Source organism: Enhydra lutris, unplaced genomic scaffold (genome assembly GCF_002288905.1).
Source record: "Enhydra lutris kenyoni isolate GAN:26980312 unplaced genomic scaffold, ASM228890v2 scaffoldscaffold14, whole genome shotgun sequence".
NCBI classification, from domain to species: Eukaryota; Metazoa; Chordata; class Mammalia; order Carnivora; family Mustelidae; genus Enhydra; species Enhydra lutris.
The window spans coordinates 36910957-36931275 of NW_019154098.1; the positions used below are offsets into that span (position 1 = coordinate 36910957).

Below are 20319 nucleotides of genomic sequence, written 5' to 3' on the forward strand. Positions count from 1 at the left end.
TAAGTCTAGTATGAATCTGTTCTGATGTGAAGTTGGGAAAAAAATAAAACACTCTGAAACTGAACTGGTCACTGGGAAACTCTCTTCCTGGTTTATACTTTACTATCTAAATGCCAGCTGGAACCTCAGGCAAAACGTAATTTGCAGAATGGTCTGGGGCAGAAATACTGTATCCAACAGAACAGAACACACAGAACAAAGTGCTGGAAGAGTGAGGACGGATTTTATGTGTCCGCTACTGATAAACTCAGTCCTCTGCACAACTTGAGGCTGAACTCTTTAGTGAGGCTCCTTTGTCAGCTGTTCTTTAGGCAGGCCCCCTAGTAGGTGCTCAATAAAGGTATGTTGGGAGAAATAGACAAACCAAGAAACATACTCTTGACTACGGAGAACAACAAACTGATAGATACCACAGGGGAGGTAGGTGGGGAGATGGGGGAAATAGGGAATGGGCATTAAAGAGTACACTTACCGAGGTAAGGGGGAAATGATTTTCAAAAAGGATTTGCTGGAAAACTCAGGCCAAAATGGCGTTTGCAGAGAGGTAGTAGGAACAGTTCTGACTTTTCATTGCTAACTATATAAACTCTAGATGACTTTTGCAACTGATTTTGCAGGTCACTAATCTTTTCGTAGCTCCAACGTTCAAAGGGAGAAGAGGCAGAGGCATTTTACACTGTGCATGTATCTCTCTGAACTTCCTTAAGTTGACTGGGTGGAGGCTCTACCGTTTTAGGCTGGCCCGTTGGTAGGCACCTGCAATTTCCGCTCCTCTTTCCCCCTCTTCCTGGCTCCACTGCCAGCTGGGTCAACGGGGGCCCTGGGAAATACCACACCCCTCAAACCTTGCTTCAGGAGAAAACAGGTAATGATCTTTATGTTTTAAATCACTGCAACATGAACTCTTCCAGTGGATGCTTTATTTGGATAGAAAAATCTCATCTACGAGAAACGAGTCGGTACGGTTCAACCTGTTCTTTGCTCTGGCCTCCACCATCCCCGGAGCCCTCCGTCTAAGAAGGCTGCCGTTTCCCCGCGGGAGCTGAAAGCGGCGGCCTCTCCTTCCAGGCCTCACCTCCCACCAGCTCCGCCCCAGCCGACCCACCTCACCCCCGCTTCGCGCCCCCATTGTCCCCTTCGCAGCTGTCACTGCGCACGGATCCGGAGTCCCCGATTGGAAAACTTTCCCGTCACTCAGCCCATATACTCCGGGGCGAGACTCCTCACTCTCTATTCCGAGCCTTAAAAGGTCTAAGGCCGCTTTCCTCCAGCCCGCAGGTAAAGCCGCCGCGGAAGGAAGGGAGGGGCCGCGCGCTCAGGTAGGCCCCGCCTGGCGACGGGGTGCGGCGAACTGGGAGTAGCGCGCCACACCGCCCCTCCTCGACCGTCTGACCGCGCCCTCCCCCGCCACCCCCAATTCCTGATCACAATGCCAGAGCGGCGGAGCCACTCGCGTAATGCAGCCCCGGGACGGCCCAGGAGGCAGTTACCACCGCGAAGCCCGGAGGGCGGGGCGGACCAGGGCGCGGGGAGGGGGTGGGGGAGATGTGAAAGGTCCCGGATGTTGCTGAACCGGAGCCCCTTCTACTGGGAGTGACTGGCGCAGGCGCAGGAGGGCCGCACGGAAAGCTAAGGTGGGGGTTGGGAGGCATTTCCTTGCTGGTTTAGAGGAAGAGTGAGCCTGTAGAGGTTGCGGGGGATTCGAGAAGGCGAGGTAGGAAGGCACTGGTAGGAAGGAGAAAAAAAAAAAGGGAAGGCGCTTCCTGCCCAGGCTCACTCTCCCAAGAGCAGAGAAGTTGGGAGCTGAGTGGGGTGGGGAGGAGCGTTGGTAGCGGGAGAAGTGGTACGCTCCTCCGCTCGCCCTCTAGCGCGGGCGGGCAGGACGCGCGCGCTAGGGAGCGGCGGTTGCACTGGGCCCCCAGAGCTGTGGGCACCAATCAACGGTTGCCATAGCAGCGTTTGACGTCATCGTGCGTGTGGTGCCCCTGCTGTCGGGGCTGGTGATTGGAGGAAACCCCGTGTCTGCGGAGCCGCTGTAGCCTGTGAGCAGCGAGATCTACGGACAGAGTCTCAGCCTCGCCGCTGCCGCCCAGAGACTGCTGAGCCCCCGTCCGTCCGCCGCCACCCTCTCGGGACACAGGTAAGGGACCCGGCCGCCGCCACCTAGTCCCATTCCTTCCTTTCCCAGACCAACCTTCCAAAAGCCTGAGGGCCGTCCCCGCTCCACAGCCCCTCAGCCCCGCTCGCCCGGCGGTAGCGGCGCTGGGCTGAGGCGGAGTCTCCTCAGGCGGAGACGGGCGGCGGCTTTTCCGCTGGGTTCGGGCGGGCGGCTCGCGGCTGCCTAGGGCTACTTGCTTCCGGACCGATGTCTTGGCCCCGATAAGCGCCGGTTCCCGGCCCCCGTCCCCGGGCTGGAAAGGGCGCCCACACGCGAGATCCCCGGGGACCCGCCCGGTCGCCGGCTCCCGGGGGTGACCGAGGCTCCTCTGGGCGCGTTCGGTTCCCACCCGTGCCCCCTCCTCGTCGCCGCCCCGCTCCCGCCCGAGATAATGACTTGGCGACTGCGGGCATTGCAGTGGCGCAGGTGAGGCCGCCCCCTCCCCTCGCGGCCCTCCCCTCCCCCTGCCTCTCCCGCTCGCTGCTCCGCGCAGCCTCCGCGCCCCGCGCTGCGGCGACTGCACCCAGCCCTCCCCCACCCGGGCGGCGGCGCGTTAGCAGGGCCGGGCCTGGGGACCGGGCCGCGAGCCGAGGTCGGCCCGGAGGCGCCCGCCAGGTACTCTAGGGCGAGGCCTCGTTTCTGGCACGAGGGGGAGCCGGCTCTGGGGTGGGGCTGGCCAGGGACGTGGGGCCGAATTTCCTGGGTTCCTTCGCGGGGTGGGGGATGGGGCTCAGGTTTTTTCCTTTCTTTCTTTCTTTCTTTTTTTTTTTCCCCCTCACCTCATGGTGAGTGGGGGGCTCCGAGTGCTGGTCGGGATAGAGAAGAGAATGGGGGAAGGCGGTGGACCGGCGTCTGGCTCGCCTGCCCGGTGGGCTTGAACGGGAGGGTCGCCGTGCTGGCTTTTTAGACGGCGTCCCCCTCACGGGGCGGGTGAGGCTGAGCGTAACTGCCGGCGGTGGCCCAGCTCGCCTGGGTGTGGCTCTTGTCCCCTCCCCCACCTGCTGCAGCTGTCGGGTCCTTACAGCCTAAATGAGCACCAGTGGTGTCCGGTGGCGGAGGAGACGCGGGTGGGAGAGTGGGGTGTGTCCGCCGCCCCGCGGGTCGTGGTTCCGCTTCTGCGGGCGGCGCTGGCGTCTCTGCCCCCGGGGCGGGCGAGCGGCTCCCCCCCTTCCCCCGGCTCGGGCGGGGGCGCGCTGCTCCTCCCTCTTGCTCTGGTGGGGGGAATTAACACTCGGCAGTAGGTTGGGCTCCTTGACACAGATCCGCCATGACAAAGAGGGAGAATCGGGGACTTGGGCGGAGCCAAGGAGGGGTGGTTGCGGATAGCGCGCATGCTAGGATTTGCACTTTAAAAGTCAAGGTCTGTTCTTGTTGGTTTCACCTCAGTCTACGTCTCTCGTCCGTTAAGGGTTAAAATGGGTGCGGCGAATCCTCTCCGCAATACGGAGGCGAGGCATTGGAGTACTACTGTGAGAAATGCACTTCCCCTTGTACCCGAAGGGTTGGGGAGAGAAACCTTTGTACTGGGGTTTGATAATTTTTCATTAGAAGCAGCATTAACCTGAGAGCGTTTTGAGTTCCTAAGGGAAAGATCAGTCATTTTAGGGGTGTGTGGGGGGAGGATATGAGATCATAAATTTTAAATAGTTTTGCATTGACACGGTATACCTCACAAATAAGCTAGCTGATTACGTCTTTACCCTGTTCGATTTGGCTTTTAAAAAAAGTGTTGTGGGATTTCCCTAGGAAGGTAAAGGATGTGATACTGGGGAGTCAATTCTTAGTGGCAGTGGCTCTTCTGTTAACCTTTTATTAGAGCACTTCAGACTGTATATTTCCCTTAAAATCACTTAATTCTTTTGGATCAGTGTATGGCTTAGTATCTTTCTGTGCTGTTTTAGCACCATCCAAAAGCGTATCTTTAAGGAAAAGTATAACGTTTAAATTAGAAAGGTCTAGGGAGCTTAAAAATGAGAGAAAGGATTAGGTGAGAAGTTAACGGTAAAGGCAGCTTGAGTGATAATTAAATTTTGACTGCTAAAAACAGTGTAATTCTATATTTAAATTGGAGCAGTGACAGAAAACATCACACGAGGTGCACTTCATATATTATACATTTTAGTGTTTATGATGGTAAGTCGTAGGACTCAGGTATGTATTAAGCATGTATGGGTGTTTGGGGTGGGGATAATACCAATAAAATTTAAACTTAAAACACTTCTGACAAGAATAGCAGGTATTATTAAAGTAAAAATACATAAATTACATTAAACTGACCTGAATCATGATTCTGGAAGTATGGTAGAGGTTGTAATGTTGTTTGCCAACAGTGCTTTCTCAGTAAAACAAAACAAAACAAAAAAAACTGTTTAATTTTGATATTGGAAAATTTTGATATGATACTGGAATTGAGATTTTGGCCAAGTAAGGTAAGGGTTGGATTTTAAGGTAGCCTCGTTACCAAATGTGCTTTCGCTTTATGTGAAACTAGGATCTTCTGAACAAAGATGGTGCAGTGCAATTTTAGTTTTGCTTCTCATTTGTTTTATATTAATGTATTTAAATTTGTCCCCTGAATGCTGAGTATGCCCTCCCCCCCTTTTCCCCCCACATTCTGGCCATCCTTTTGTGAGGCTGCAGTCAGTTCTCATGTGGAGATGCTTCCTTGGGCATTTAAGTTTGAGGTGTTAATATCACTTATTTACAAAAGATATAATTTTGAGTCTATTTATTTCGATGGAAAAATCTAAATGCTGCTTTTTTTCCCTGCAGAACATCCAGTCATGGATAAAAATGAGCTGGTGCAGAAGGCCAAACTGGCCGAGCAGGCTGAGCGATATGATGACATGGCAGCCTGCATGAAGTCTGTAACTGAGCAAGGAGCTGAATTATCCAATGAGGAGAGGAATCTTCTCTCAGTTGCTTATAAAAATGTTGTAGGAGCCCGTAGGTCATCTTGGAGGGTCGTCTCGAGTATTGAGCAAAAGACGGAAGGTGCTGAGAAAAAACAGCAGATGGCTCGAGAATACAGAGAGAAAATTGAGACCGAGCTAAGAGATATCTGCAATGATGTACTGGTGAGAATCATTCAGACTAGCTTCATTATAAAATAAGGCTCCTATAATGAATATCAAGTGTTACTTTCAACTTCTTTGATTTTTCTTTTCCTTTAAAAAATTGAATGTTCTAAATTTTGAAGTCTTCAGGGTGTCATTCCTAAAAGGTATTAAACAGTTGTAGTTAAATTGGTATAAAATAACTGCAGTACTGATTATCAGTTCAGGTAGACTAAGAAAGACTGGTAGTGTATTTTGTACTAATTGAAAAACTATTACAGTTTCAGTTGTGGTTAAGGTATTTATAGTAGTTATAGAGCTCATTTTCTTAAGCGTACATTTGTGGATACAGGTACCTTGTTTTATGTAAGAAAGATGTAATAGGAGACTCATAGACATAATATCCTCCCTGGTTTAGCCACTTAGCTATGCAGAAGACTATGGCTTCAGAGTTGCTTTTTGCCTCTTCCTGCATTAAATGTTAGAAGTTAACTTTGTACACAGAGATTATGAAAATACCAAACTTGATTTTTCTAGGTTCAATCAGGCAGTATTTTAAGAAGTTAGTACCTACTGCATTGAAGCCCTGCTTTTCTAAAAAGCTTAAAAGAACAACATTGCATTTTAGCTAATTGTAATCAACCTTCTTGAAATGATAGCTTTCTTATTCGGAAAAGTTTAAATCTTAGGATAAATTGGTAGGAGAGCCAATCATTTAGATAAAACATAGATATGTTAATACTTTTCCTTTTTAATGATGCAGGAATGATTTTACTAAATGATTACCTGTAGGACTTCCAAGTTATACATTGGGTCTCAGTATGGCAGTATTGAGTATCTCATTTTCTCTGGACAGGTTACTGATTCTGGGCTTCAGAATAGAAATCCAGGTGCACATTTACTTGAAACTTGTTCATGGAAGGGCTGCTCTAATGAGCAATATAGGATTATTTCTGATGTGGTTTTAGGTTTAGGGCTTTTGTTTAAGTTATGCTGGTAATAAGATTCCTTTACACAAGTTTTTAATTACTAATGGGATAGCTTTAAGTCCTGAATTATCCTTAAATGATAATTTCTTTAAGCTGTATTTTAAAGAAAAATATTTTTTATCTTTACATGGGCTTACAAAATCTCTTGTAGTGTCTGTCTTGGGTGGGGTCTGTTTGTGGTGTTTTTTTTGTTTTGTTTTGTTTTTTTTTACATGAATAGGAGTCATTTCAAAGGTGGGAAGGGATTTTCTGTGTCTTTATTAAGGCTAAATAACAAATGTTTATCTTGTGATTTGCTAAGGTAATAAGAATATTTAAAATTCAAAAATAATGTCTTTCTATAATAAAATGTGTTGGATTTTTCTCTTTTGCTCTCTTTACGGACTAATACCTGTGTACATGTTACTGAATTTTCTTCACTCTGGTGTTTTTCCTCCAGTTATTACACCTGATAGGTCAGATAATTTTTATTTTGGTTTCAAAGAGTTTGTTTTGAGTTACAATTTAAGACAAAAGTCAACCTTAGGAATAAAAGGGGATGAATAACATTTACTCTTTACTAACAAGCTTCTTTGCTATTCCAGGTAGGTATTTGCATGTTTTTCCTACACAAAATACAAAGATTGTAGCAGTTTTTACTTTGCTTCCATTTGATTTCCTTATCCAAAAAAAAAAAAAAAAATTACTGCATAAAATGAGTGGATGGTAATAACTAGATAATCTCTAAATAGCTTCTTTGTTGATATGATTATTAAGGGGATTTGATATTGGTGACTTCCCATGTTCTTCAGAATAGTACTGGCCTCTTGCTAAGTCTAAATGAAATTTCCACCTTGAGCATATGGATAAATGAAAGTTTAATTCCTTTGCCATACCAAAGCTAAACAGATTTTTTTGCTTCCAGCTTTGGTCTTTTAGTGATCTAAAAGCTGATCTTTTAGTTCTGCTCTGTTAGTGATCTTTGCGTAGTTCATGCTTCCTGACATAAAGTATCTACTCAAGTATTTGCTGAGTAAATGAACAAAAAGTCTTCTTTTGGAAAAGAGGGTAATAGAACTGGTCTAGCAGCACTGCTAATTTTCTAAGGCCTTTTCTGTTTCATCTTGGGAAAATTCGGTATTTACAGATACTGTGGTTTTTCAAGTAGACTTATCATCTTTTTTCAGACAGGTCATGCTGGCTCTGGAAAAATACGTAAAATCCCTTTTCCCCCTTTGAGGAAAATGAAAGAATAAAATACAGCAGAACTGATATTTCTCCTAGAGAAAAATCTTTTTGATGTACTTGATGATTAGTGAAAGTCTGCCTTAATATTTTAAAGTCTTACATGGTTTAAAAAAAAAAAGAAAGAAAAATACAATTTTTAAGTATAGTTTTTTCCTAAGCTTTGATATCCCCCCCACTGGCCATTTGAGAAAAATAAGGAGGTAGTCTCTTTTCGGAATTACAGTTACTGATCAGTTGCATCAGTGATGAACCAGACTTAATTATTCTGTTGAGTTTTTGAGTATCTGTATCATACTGGCCAAAGACCTCTTTCCATAAAAAGGAGCTCAGTTTTTCTGAAGAGCTCTTTAGTCTTTTATTAAGTGGTTACTGCCATCCTAGTTATAAGCATTTATCAAGTGTTTAATTAATATCATTTACTAAACAGAAAGGGTAGTCTTGTTACTTTGTGCAAGAGTTGTAGAACATTATCGTGGGAAATGGTCATAGGCATTCACAACATGGACTTCTCTTTTTGCAAGAGAACTTGGTTCTTCCTTATGTTGTTAATTTGAAGTTTGTGCCATATGTGAACCAAAACCTCTCCTGGTAGTGGGGTAGGGGCTAAATAGTAGTGATCTCTACTACTTCCTCTGCATAAATAGACAAGAAGCAGCCAGAAACTGGATAGTTTTGTCTTGAATGTGAAATGACAAAATACATACTAGAAAACCCAATTCCAGCTCAAAGAAGAATGTAGTGGTATAAAAAGAACACCACGTTCTGAGTCAGACCAGCTTTTACCATCTAATAATTGCAAGGCCTAAGGAAATTATTCAGTTCTCTGAGAAAACGGAGTTCAATTAAATGACAGTAATGTCTACCCCATAGGATTGTTATCAGAGAATGAAAATGAGGAGTCTCTTAACTCAGTCCAGGAATGGGATTTAAAAGATCTAGGAAGCCTTAAATACTATTTTTGTGGGGCAGAGGGTCCATACTGACCAGTGAATTTTCCAAAGTGTCATTAAAAAATTTGAAAGCCACTGGTATAAGGCAAAAAACAGCTTACAAGAGGTGAAGCAGTAAAATCTTGTATCTAGCATCTAACAGTTGGCAGCAGTAGTTGAGTAATAATAGTAATACTTAGTTAACCTGAGTCCCATTTTATATGCTTCTCTACATTCTTATTTGCCCAAGGCAGTTTTAAGGTGTGGTTGCTGGGCACTCACTTTTATTTGTAGCCTACAGAACTGCTGTTAAGCAGGAACAAGCTAGGAAACCAGGTAGCTTTGGGGGTTTTGCTGGCCTGAGTATATTACGTGCCTTGGGCTTTAAAAACCGCTGTATGGAATTGTAAGCTGACAGTCACTAGACAGTTTATTTATTGGAATTGGGTTTCTCAAAAGAATTCTACAGTGTTATACTCATCTTTACTACTTAATATATTTACATGTTTTTGTCAAATGGATTTTGGTATGTTTGAAAATACAAAGTTCTTTTGTTGCATAGTAGATACCTCCAGCCTTCCAGGGAGGAATACATTGGACAGAGTCTTTTTGATAATAAAATTCATTATTTTTGAGGAGTTGTCATGATAAGCAATAAATATTGCACCTGGTGAGCAGTTTTATACAGTTAGAAAGTCTGAGGTGTGTGATGTGGAAATGAAAGGAAATAGAGGATTGAAAATAGAAAGGTAGGTGTTTGCTCTTTGGTGGGAAGGGGAAGAATAACCAACAACTGAAGAGCAACAGGCTACCCTATCCCTTTTCAGTATAGCAGTACTTCACTAAGAATCTCTTTCTGCCTGTTAGAGTAAGAGATACAGATGATAGGAGATGTTTAGTTTTAGTGATGAGCTGTGATGGTGATAATGATGAAAATGGGATTAATGTGTTAAAAGTGAACTAAGGAAAAGTTGAAAGGATTTGAAATTAGAATTAGAGTGAAAAACCCGAGTTAAAATCTCAAGAATAGGAAGAACAGACACACATAGAAAATAATGATTCAACTCCTAATCTACCTGAGAAAAAGGAAGAAATTGTATGTGGCCCCCACAGAGGCATTTTGAATTAGAAAGGTGGAAAATAAGCCATCGTTGAGTTATAGTAGCTCACCAAGAATAATTTTGCTTTTCATTTTTTTCTTTTAAGAACACTCAAGTTTACTAGTAAAGAAATCTTAGTGGTAACACCTCAGTAGTGGTATAATAGAAGCATCCTAATTGGCTAATTGAAAAGTAGTTTATATGATCATACTTGTTTTAAATATTTGCTTTAAATTAAAAAAAAATTCATGTATATGTTCATTTGTCCATTTCTAATGTGAGACCAAGCCTTTTCAAATAATTTGCTTAACTACCCTTATCAACGTATCCTTTACAAAATACAGTTTGAGTTTGAGTAGAGTGAGAACTTAAATGTGTGGTAAGCATTTGCTTCAGAATCCTTCTAGAAATGTGTAATTTTTTTCTTTTCATTGTTCAACCCAAGCTGTTTTTCTGTATGTAACTCCCTTTAAAAACTAGTTGCCCCCCCCCCAGAAAACCTTAGTTTTTCCAAAGCACTCCATTTAGTTTTCATAGTAACATATCTTTTCACCCTTGTATATTCTAACATTTAACATAACACTTTAAGTAATTATAGCAAATATAGTGGCATGGTTTGGGAAATAAATATCGACTCTTAATTGGGTATCTTAATAAATAATCAGTAACTGCTGTTAGAAGCTGAGGGGGATTCCAGAGAGTAGCTGAAAAGTGTATCCTCAAGCATTTAGTCTAAGTCATGGGTATTGTTGGGTTTGCTTACCTAGGAGTGAAGAATATAATGTAATCCAGGTTATCAATTAAGTGAAATTTGGTTAATCTAGCATATTAAGGGTTTTATAGAAGAATTGTGGCATTCCAGATCATTCTGTGTGATCATTGGTGGGGGGGGGTATTGCTTCCCGTAAAAGGCTTTTTCTCAATAATTTTCGCAAGAGATGGGACTAAGAGAGCTGGGTACTGGCTAGATTATACTATACTGTTCTACATACCTTGTATAATGGTATAGCAACTGAGGAGTGGTGGTCTAGAGGCCATGGAAAAACTTCAGGCCCTGGAAGGTGACACCAAATTTTGCCTCTTAGAAGGTGATTGGTAGACATGCAAAGAGAGTTGTTTTTATAAGGAAAATCTGCTTTTAGAATTTTACAAATTTTTTAAAGATTTGATCTGGTTCTTTGGACTCATGTCTTTTACTAATATCAGAATAGATTCTCAGTGCCTGTATAATAGATATATATATTAATCGTTTATATACTAATCTTGTTTTTTTACTTGGGGTTTAACCCTTGAAAGACTTAGGGTTCCCCCCCATGAATATATAGTATCTTTTCATATCTGGTGAGTGGTTCTAGCATATAAAGGGAGCCCAGTATATGACATAGTTTTGCCATTACAGTATTGAGTTCCATGTTATTGGGCTATTGAGATTCATTTGACTATACATTTTTGATCCTAAAGTAAGTAATCTTTGGCACATTCATAGTGAAGAATGCATATGGATATGAGAAATTCTCTTCTAAAAGTTAAAATTATAGATGTTCTAATGTCAGCCACATTAAAAAAAAAACTTGTCTATTGAAATTACAATAGATATTAGAATTTTTTCCTCCTAGAATTACTAAGGTCCCTGTTGTGATTTCATCCTGGTTCTTGTACTTTCTTTAGTATGATAGTTTCACATTGAGAATAAACAGTGCACTTTAGGGGATTTAGAATTGCTGTAAGTTTCAGTATGCCAAAAGCCAGAGTTCATCTTTCTTTTGAAGTTACCTCTTCTTTCTGTCGACTTAATTTTGGCAGTTCTGTGCTGCATACAGCTCTTAATTATTTCTGTAAAGCATGGATTCCCTTGTCCTTCTGTTCGATCTTTGCCAGAATCCCATATATAGAGCCTTTCACTGTAGTTTGGTCTTACCGCTGTCCGAGACTAGCAACTGCTAATTCCCATCTTTATGGCCTAAGGGTTTCTGCTTCATTACTCTGATTTAGAATTTACTTTAATCTTGTTCATTCCCCCCCGCCCCCAGCTTCAGGGGATTGACTCCATCTCTTCATCCTCCTTGAAAACAGAAGGGAACTTTGATGTTTGTGGTATTTAATTTGATACTAAGCATACTTGTATTTTTTAGGTAGCACAGATTTTAATTTGGCTTGAGAGGAATGGAGTGTTTAGCCACTGTATCACAGCAATTTCCATGGTATTAGCACATTTCTGTGCAACAGGTCATTCTTAATTTGTTCTTTCCGAATCAGAAACGTGTATCTGCAAAAATGTAGTACCAGTTGTCATTTGTCATTGATTTAGTTTTGCATTTAATGTGACATAAGTAGTAACATGTTATAGAATAGTCTTTTTTAAAAAATATTTTATTATGTATTTGACAGAGAGAATACAAGCAAGGGGAGCTGCAGACAGACGGAGAGGGAGAAGCAGGCTCCCTGCTCAGGGGCTCATTCCCAGGACCCTGGGATCATGACCTGAGCCAGATGCAGTTGTTAACCAACTGAACCACTCAGGCGTTCTATAGAATAGTCTTATATCTTGCCACAGTTCACTTTTGTTTTCTGTTGGCTTATTTATTTATTGCTACAGTTTGGCTCCTGAGGCAACAAAGCATGGATATATAGCTGATTTGGTATCAGTATGATCCTATGATATGGACATGCACATTTGTTTACACTTGAATAGATTATACTAAAAGGTTTCAGCATATAAACTTCTGCAACTTTCTTTTGATAGAAATTGTTATGAGCATTTTTCCCTTCTCTCCCAAATAAAAATATGCTTACAGTGGTGTTAGCCACAGGTAGGATGGCAAGGTAAGACTGTAAGGACAGTGTCAGATGTTAATATGTAGAGTTGAATAGACCAAAAATAAGACTTTGTTCAGTGGGTTGACCTGTATGCCTGTTCATTTCTTTTAAATGTAGGAAAGACCTTATTGCATTTAATTTGCAAGGAGTACTCAATTTTGTTTTATTGGGATTTCATTTACTTGAATTGTTTAATATAAATAGTTAAAAATGTTTTTTAGTGGAGGTTAATTCCTATCTTAGAAAACAAGTTTTGGGATCTAAGAGGATTTTGTTTGTTTTTTTTTAAATTAGCAGTATTACCAAGGAACCTAGTCTGAGTTGAGTGGGTCTCATCTTAATGGATTAATTACAAATGCTTTTCGGAGAAAAACCTACTTGTTGATCCAAGACTCATGAACTGTCTGCTTAGAACTTTTTTGCTGCTTTAAATATATAATAAACACCATTGCCCAGAGTTTAGGGAGGACATAGACATAAAATTGGACCACATTTTAATATTTAACCCAGGGACATTTGGTGAAATCCTACCCCAAATGATTTATTTGTAAAATGTGACTCTGTGAAATTGACAGCAGTATTTTACTACTGTTTTACTACTGTTTTTGACAGCAGTATTTTACTACTGTGTTTGGAAAAATGTTCAGAAATAGGACTTCCTAAAGTGATCCTGTTCTTTGTTATGAGTAATGAATTTTCCCTCCAGTTTCCCCTTTGGTTGTTTTCATCTGATAGAGGGGCTTTTCATCAGACAAACTTACAAGATCACAGGGATAAGACTTAAAGAATAATCTTGTGTAATTTTTCTAAAAATAAAGGAAGCTAAAGTGTGTACTACCTTTAAAGGGATGATAGAATCTAAATCTAGCACAGGCTATGCAAACTTTTGGGGTTTGAAATTTTTATTCATTTTATGACTTGGGGCAAGTTATTCCATCTCTCTGACTGTTTCCACATCTTCAAAATGGGAATGATGATAGTATCTACCTCAAGGATGTTTTTTGTTTTTGTTTTTGTTTTAAGATTTTATTTATTTCTTTGACAGAGATCACAAGTAGGCCGAGAGGCAGGCGCGGGGTGGGGGGGGAGGCAGGTTCCCCGCTGAGCAAAGAGCCCAATGTGGGGCTTGATCCCAGGACCACAAGATCATGACCCCAGCCAAAGGCAGAGGCTTAACCCACTGAGCCACCCAGGTGTCCCTACCTCAAGGACGTTTTGGAAATTACTGAGTTAACACACACCTGTGGTGATATTAAATAGCAAATACACGGCTTACCTTTTTTTGTAATTGTTTCATTGTTGTTTGATTTATTAATTTTGAGGTTAAACATAAGACTTTAAATTAACTGCTTAAATTCCTTTTATTAATATTTATTTCATAAGCTCCCTGTGCTTTTGAAAAAGAAATATATGTGATATGTAATATACATATATAGAAATAAAAGAAATACATATTTAGTAAAATTTTAATAAAAGCCCCTACTCTTAAAAAAATCTTGATAACTTAGGGAAATGGGCGCATACACAAATAATGTAACAGAAAGACTTCATGTTTGGTTGACTATGAAAGAGCTGGTCTTCACCTTTTTTTAAAAAGCAACTGATAGGGGTGCCTGGGTGGCTCAGTGGGTTAAAGCCTCTGCTTTCGGCTCGGGTCATGATCCCAGAGTCCTGGGATCGAGCCCCGCATTGGGCTCTCTGCACTTGTGAGCTCTCTCTGTCAGATAAACAAATAAAATCTAAAAAAAAAAAAAGCAACTGATAAAATCTAGTCCCACTAGAAAGTTTATAATAATAGTGTACATATGCACATTAAAAAACAGTAAAAATGATGTGTTTTAAACAAAAGTTCTGTAGTGGAAATACTGAGAAATGGGGCCTTGGTTGGTGGTCAGCCCAGATCAAGGTTGATGCCAACTATAAAAAGGGTTCTGTGTCAGGGAAAGAGGAGGAAAGCCCCCGAGAATGGTAGAACAATTTTAACAGTTATCCTTTGGTGCTCTATAAATTCTTTTTGGTACTTTATACAATTTACCATTTTATCATTAGGAGCTACATTTTGAATGTGAGGTAAAATACAGATTACCCTGGGATTATTTTGCCTAGTATTAAGGGTCCAAAGGTAGACAGTTCTCAGAACCTGATTTTATTTAGCAGTTTTTCATCCCACTTACTGTGAGTCCTTTCACCCAGTTGTTTTTTTTTAAAGACATACATACAAAATGTTTTAGAACAACAGGCTTTTTATCAGCTTTAAGTTTTCTGCAGATACCTTTTGATTCATTTTAGGGAAAATTTAAGGAGCAGCTACTCTAGCTTTCAACAGGAATTAGGATGAATATTTTAGGCTTTAACATTCCTTAACACCAGGGTTAATATATCTTGGTTTTCTCAAATTCGGTGTTGATTTTTTTTTTAGAGACTAAATGGTGAAGATTGCCATTTATTTATTAATGGAAAATGCATTCAGCTAAGTGGTTACACTCCTCTGTGATCCCATCCTTGAAGTTAAGTGGCTCTGTCTTCTCATTCTAGATGACCGTATTCATAGGACACCTAAAATTTTACTCTTGTAGGCCAACATTGCCTAGAAGGATGAGTTTAAGTCAAAATGTATGCAAATTAATTTTTGGCAGTGGCCTGATTCATTAGCATTTCTGGTGGAGCATTTTTCTCATTGGTTGTTTGGAAACAACTGCAGTCGAAAGAGGCCATTCCAGCCACGAGGGGGAGCAAGAGACTAATTTCCAAGTTGGTGGGCCCCAAATGTAACAAAAAGCCTGCTTGCTTTTTAGAATTTTAGATGTAGGAATGATAAAAGGCTCAGCGGCTCTGCACAATAAAGTGAAAATTCTGGTAAAATTCTCTGCACAAGGAAATTGTGCAAGACTAGAAATTTGAACTTACATGATGTGCTTAAAATTGGAATTAAATTTCTTACTGAGGGTGTTATTAAAAATGACTTTAGGGTGTTAGGAGTTTTGTAATTAATAAAATAAATTGGAAGTTGAGCTTTATAGAATCACTGAATTTTAGGCTTGACGCTGCATCCATTCTAGATTTTTTATTTTCACAGGTAAGAAACTGAAGCTCAGAGGTTCAGTGACTTACATTAGGTCATACCATAAACATAGTATTTTGTCTTTTCCTGTATCACCTTAGTTGTAGATTGAGACATGATGTTTACTCTGGGTAAATGTGTAAGTTTTTAGGAGGGATTGAGGATTGTACGAATAACTGGATAAAATTAACAACTTCAGTTTCATTAAAAACAATGGCTTCAGTTTTAGGCTGTATTTTAGGATTCTGTACCTAAATGAAAGTAATGAGAATCTCATTTGTGAAAGCCTTTGTGCCTCAGCTTCCTGCCCCCTTTTTTTCTTCTAACCACTGGCATTTTTCATGCATGATTTGTATGAAGTAGAATATCTGTATCCTAACCTCTCTTTGTTTTCATGGAAGAGGGCCATGGTAGTACAGTCTAAAACAGGAATGGGTTATGGAAGCTTGATGTTTCCCATTCACGTATTTGGTGAGGTTAAGTCAAAGGAGGCATACTCTACGTATATTTTCAAATTGCAGTCTATAAATGTCTCACTAGGGGTTCTTTTGCTTTGATATTCAGGGGCTACTTATTATTTGCTAAAGACATTTTATGTATATTTATTTTAGTAGAAATTAAATTTAGGATTATTAGGGGAATACTTTTTAAGAAAAAGTGGGAGCCTGCTTTCTATCCCTCATATTTTTGTTTACAAATGTATCAGCACTTGTTTTCGAGCTTTTTCTCTCCTAAATACAACTTTTTACCAATCCAATAAGGAAGTTTGAAAAATACGATTTAGCAAAAAAGGATATAAAGGTGGAGAGCAAACTCACTGGTATTGTCAATGTTTTAAAAGTAGTCACTCTTAAAAAGAATTTTTTTTAAACTTATTTTTATATACTATTAAATAACCAAAAGGAAAAATAACTTTTTTTAACCTGTGGTAGTTAAATTCTTTGTAACCAGTTACCTTAGTTTGAACTTTCGATTTTGAAATAATTTCAAACTTAGGGAAAAAAAATAATACCCTTTACCTGACTCCCTAAATATTAGCATGTCCTATATAACCACAGTATAATTGTCAAAATTAGCATTTTATAAAATAACTGATGAAATAAACTGCAACCTATACAATTTATTCACAGATAAAACCACTTATAACCTCCTAATTCACTGTACTGGTCTTAATTTTGTTGACTGCCCCTCAATTTGGATTTCTCTGGTGAGTTCTTATAATTCAGATTGTGCATTTGAGGAAGAATTCCATTTCCTAGAAGTGATATTGTGCCGTCTAGGAGACATATGATACTCTCCTGTTAGTTAACCAGTGTATCTAGATAGGATACTAATTTAAACCACTGAGGACTTGTAGAAATCAGTTGAGTTTTTTAAAGATATATGCCCTGTTTATGATTGTTCTGTCAAAGGTTATGAACAATGTATTTTGACAAAGTACTTTCTGAATGGATTATGTCATTTTCTGATGGATTCCTCTTTGAAGAGGGGAAGATATCTCTGTTCTATAGCTTGTAATTTTACTTTGAAATACATAGTTCATTAGCTAGCTGGCTTCATGTATTCTAATTGGCAAGCCCAGATCACAGCACATAGGCCAGCGATTTATTTTATTATTATTATTTTTTTTTTTTAAAGATTTTATTTATTTATTTGACAGAGATCACATGTAGGCAGAGAGGCAGGCAGAGAGAGAGAGAGGAGGAAGCAGGCTCTCCACTGAGCAGAGAGCCCAATGCGGGGCTCGATCCCAGGACCCTGAGATAATGACCTGAGCTGAAGGCAGAGGCTTTAACCCACTGAGCCACCCAGGTGCCCCTAGGCCAGTGATTTAATTGTAGTGCATAGTCACTGTTCTTTAGGGCTGAATAAACGTATAAATACTTGATAACGGACGTTCGTTGATTTTTAGAGTTTAGTCTAAGGACCCTTTGTCTATAAATTCTGATTCTCATTTAGGAAAGGAAGAAAAAGTAAACTTGAATTTAAAGAAAAACTAAGGAATAGCGGTGGGATAGGAAGTGCATTAGAGAAGTTTCCCTGGAATAAAATTGGTTTTGAAATTAATGTTGGAATGAAAAGCAGGAAGACTTTCTCTCTGGATTTTTGTCCCCCTTATTGTCCTTCAGGGTTATTACATAGAACCCTGGAAGGGGCCCAGGGGTCCTGCAAGCATATTAGGATATATATGTACCTAGGCTGCCCCTTGGCTGCTGTTTCTGAATATAGTTGGCCTTGCTTGAATGATGTGGGGGTTGAGGTGCAGACCACCCCCCAGTGCAGTTGAAAATTGTGTAACTATTGACTCCTCCAAAACTTAACAGCCTGCTGTTGATTGGAAGCTTTACCAGTAACATAAACAGTCTTTTAACACATATTTAGTATGCTATATGTTTTGTACAATGTATTCTTAAGCTAGAGAAAATACAGTGTTATTAAGAAAATCATAAGAAAGAGAAACGTCATTTTTTTTTTAAAAGATTTTATTTATTTGGCAGAGAGATCACAAGTAGGCAGAGCAGCGGGGGGCGGGGGGAGCAGGCTCCCTGCTGAGCAGAAAACCCAGTGCGGGGCTCACTCCCAGGACCCTAAGATCATGATGTGTGCTGAAGGCAGGGGCTTAACCCACTGAGCCATCCAGTAGCCCCAGAAACGTCATTTTTGAGCAATGTCTTAAGTCTTTAGAGAGAACAATATAGTTTTTTTTTTTTTTTTCAGAGTAATCATTATCTAATGTATAATACCAACCTTAAGAATTCATATTCTACCAATGATAGACATACAAAATATATCTTTCATATTTTAACTAGAAGTTCAGTAAGATGAACTCTTGATAGTTTTCAAGTTGCTAAACTTAAGTTTATTTCCTCTTTTACTCAAGATTATTCTAGGTTTCTTCTGTTTTATCCAAGTGAAGCTGTTTGAACTATGCATATGTAATTCAGCCTGGGGATTTAATATTTAAATGCCTAATATGTATAAAACTTGAGTCTTTAAAGAGCCTATAAGTAGGTTAAGAATAAATACGTATGTGAAAAGTTGAAGGTATAAAATTAAATTTTTTTAATTTTAAATTATAATTACTCTGGATAATAATTTATGTGTTACAGAGCACATAGGATACGAAGTAAAAAAATAAAGATTTTCTGATTTTTGTCCTGCCTGCTCAGAGGTAATCTATATTAGTCCTAGTCCTATTTTTGTCCTTCTGGGAATTTATCGTTCCTATGCAAACAGTCTATCCTTGAAGAAGACTCATGAGTTAGTATTTATATACAAAGTATTCTGAGGGCACCTGGCTGACTCAGTGGAGTATAGGACTCTTGATTTTAGAGTTGTAAGCTCAAGCCCCACGTTGGGTGTAGGGATTGCTTAAAAATAAGAAACAAGCAAAACCAAGGAACCCCCCCCCCAAAAATAATTCTGTAAGTTGTGCATACACAGACTTGCACACATACATGCACTTCGGTGTGTGTCTTATGCTTCATTCCATACTGAAACACACCTCATTTTTTAATGTTTTACAGTGTTATATGTGGGTGTCATATAATTTATTTAACTAGTCTATTATTGACAGAAGTAGGATATTCCTTTTTTTTTTTCTTTAATTAAAAGCTCTTGGGTTAACCAAATGAGCCTAGATGGCTCATTTGGTTAAGCATCAAACTCTGAATTTCAGCTCAGATCATGATCTTAGGGTTGTGGGATTGAGCCCCATGTTGGGCTCTGCTCAGTGCAATCTCTCCTTGTCCCTCTCCCTCTGCTCCAGTCTCTTTGCTTGTGCTCGCTTGCTCATTTGCTTGCTTGCTCTATCTTTAAATAAAATCTTTAAAAAAAAAAAAACTTCACTAAACACTAGAGGTATAGAAAACATAGGCCTTAACTGGATAGTTTTGAGAATTAGCTTTAGGGAGAACATTGAATTAGAGCTGGATATTGAAAGGTGGATGGTATTTTAACACATATAACTTTAAATCAATAGTTCTTAAGAGTGATGCGTAGGCTCTTTGTAGAGGGGGTCTGTGAGGTCACAGTCATCTTCATGATAATACTGAGTCACCATTGACTCCATTGTGTGGACATTAGGACTGATGGAAAAACTGCCGGTCCCAATACTAATAAAGATAGTGGCACCATACTGTATTAATAATTTATATATCCCTCACCACCACCCATCTAGTTTGGGGGGGGTAGATACTGGCTTTACTTACTGTTCTTGAAGCTATAAAATCATTACTAGCCCTTATGTAGATATCTTTTTAATATTCTGAGGCATAATGGGAAGTCTAGCAGTTATTTCCAGGAAAAGTTGGATTTTTTTTTTTTTTAAGATTTTATTTATTTATTTGACAGAGATCACAAGTAGGCAGAGAGAGAGGGGGAAGCAGGCTCCCCGCTGAGCAGGGAACCCAAAGTGGGGCTTGACCCCAGGACCCCAGGATCATGACCTGAGCTGAAGGCAGAGGCCTCAACCCACCGAGCCACCCAGGTGCCGCAAGGAAAAGTTTTTGTGATTATTTGAATCATGAGCTAAACTAGCTGCTCCCTTATTTTCCCCCACAGAACACTCTTCAAAGAACGACAGACAGGCAAGCTGGTTATTCATACTTGAGTATTTGGCAGACATCTTGAAAATGAAGAAGTGAGCTTGTCACTTTAATGAAAACAAATGGTATTTGTGACCAGTGATAAAAGTTAAGGTTTGAAGCATAAATAAGAATTTTGAAAAACTCCTATCCACTTCCATGATCTTGACAGCTTTCCAAATTTTCTTAATGAGTATAAAGCAGTCCTAAAACCAAAAGTCTTTAAACCTTAAATTAGGGGGCATTTATTGTTATTACTTAGTTTTTTTCCTAGAACATGTATCTATTTTTTTAAAATTTTTTAAGATTTTATTTATTTCGAGAGAGAAAGCCCAAGCAGGGGGAGCAGCAGGCAGAGGGAGAGGGAGGAGCGGGGAGCCCAATGCGGAACTCAGT

The 20319-nt window shown here is 40.1% G+C and overlaps 1 protein-coding gene across 2 annotated transcripts in view; it reads left to right on the forward strand.

The window, feature by feature from the left end:
• Positions 1–1781: 1781 nt before the first annotated feature.
• LOC111146608 (tyrosine 3-monooxygenase/tryptophan 5-monooxygenase activation protein zeta) overlaps positions 1782–20319 on the forward strand; it is a 32584-nt gene continuing 14046 nt past the window's right edge. Inside the window, exons 1-2 of one of the 2 annotated variants that reach the window (XM_022502235.1) lie at positions 1782–2140; positions 4931–5235. In XM_022502235.1, coding sequence (XP_022357943.1) covers positions 4942–5235 — 294 coding nt within the window. In that variant the 5' untranslated portion in view covers positions 1782–2140; positions 4931–4941. Of the gene's footprint in view, positions 2585–4930; positions 5236–20319 lie in introns of both variants that reach the window. The other variant, XM_022502236.1, reaches the window with a different exon arrangement.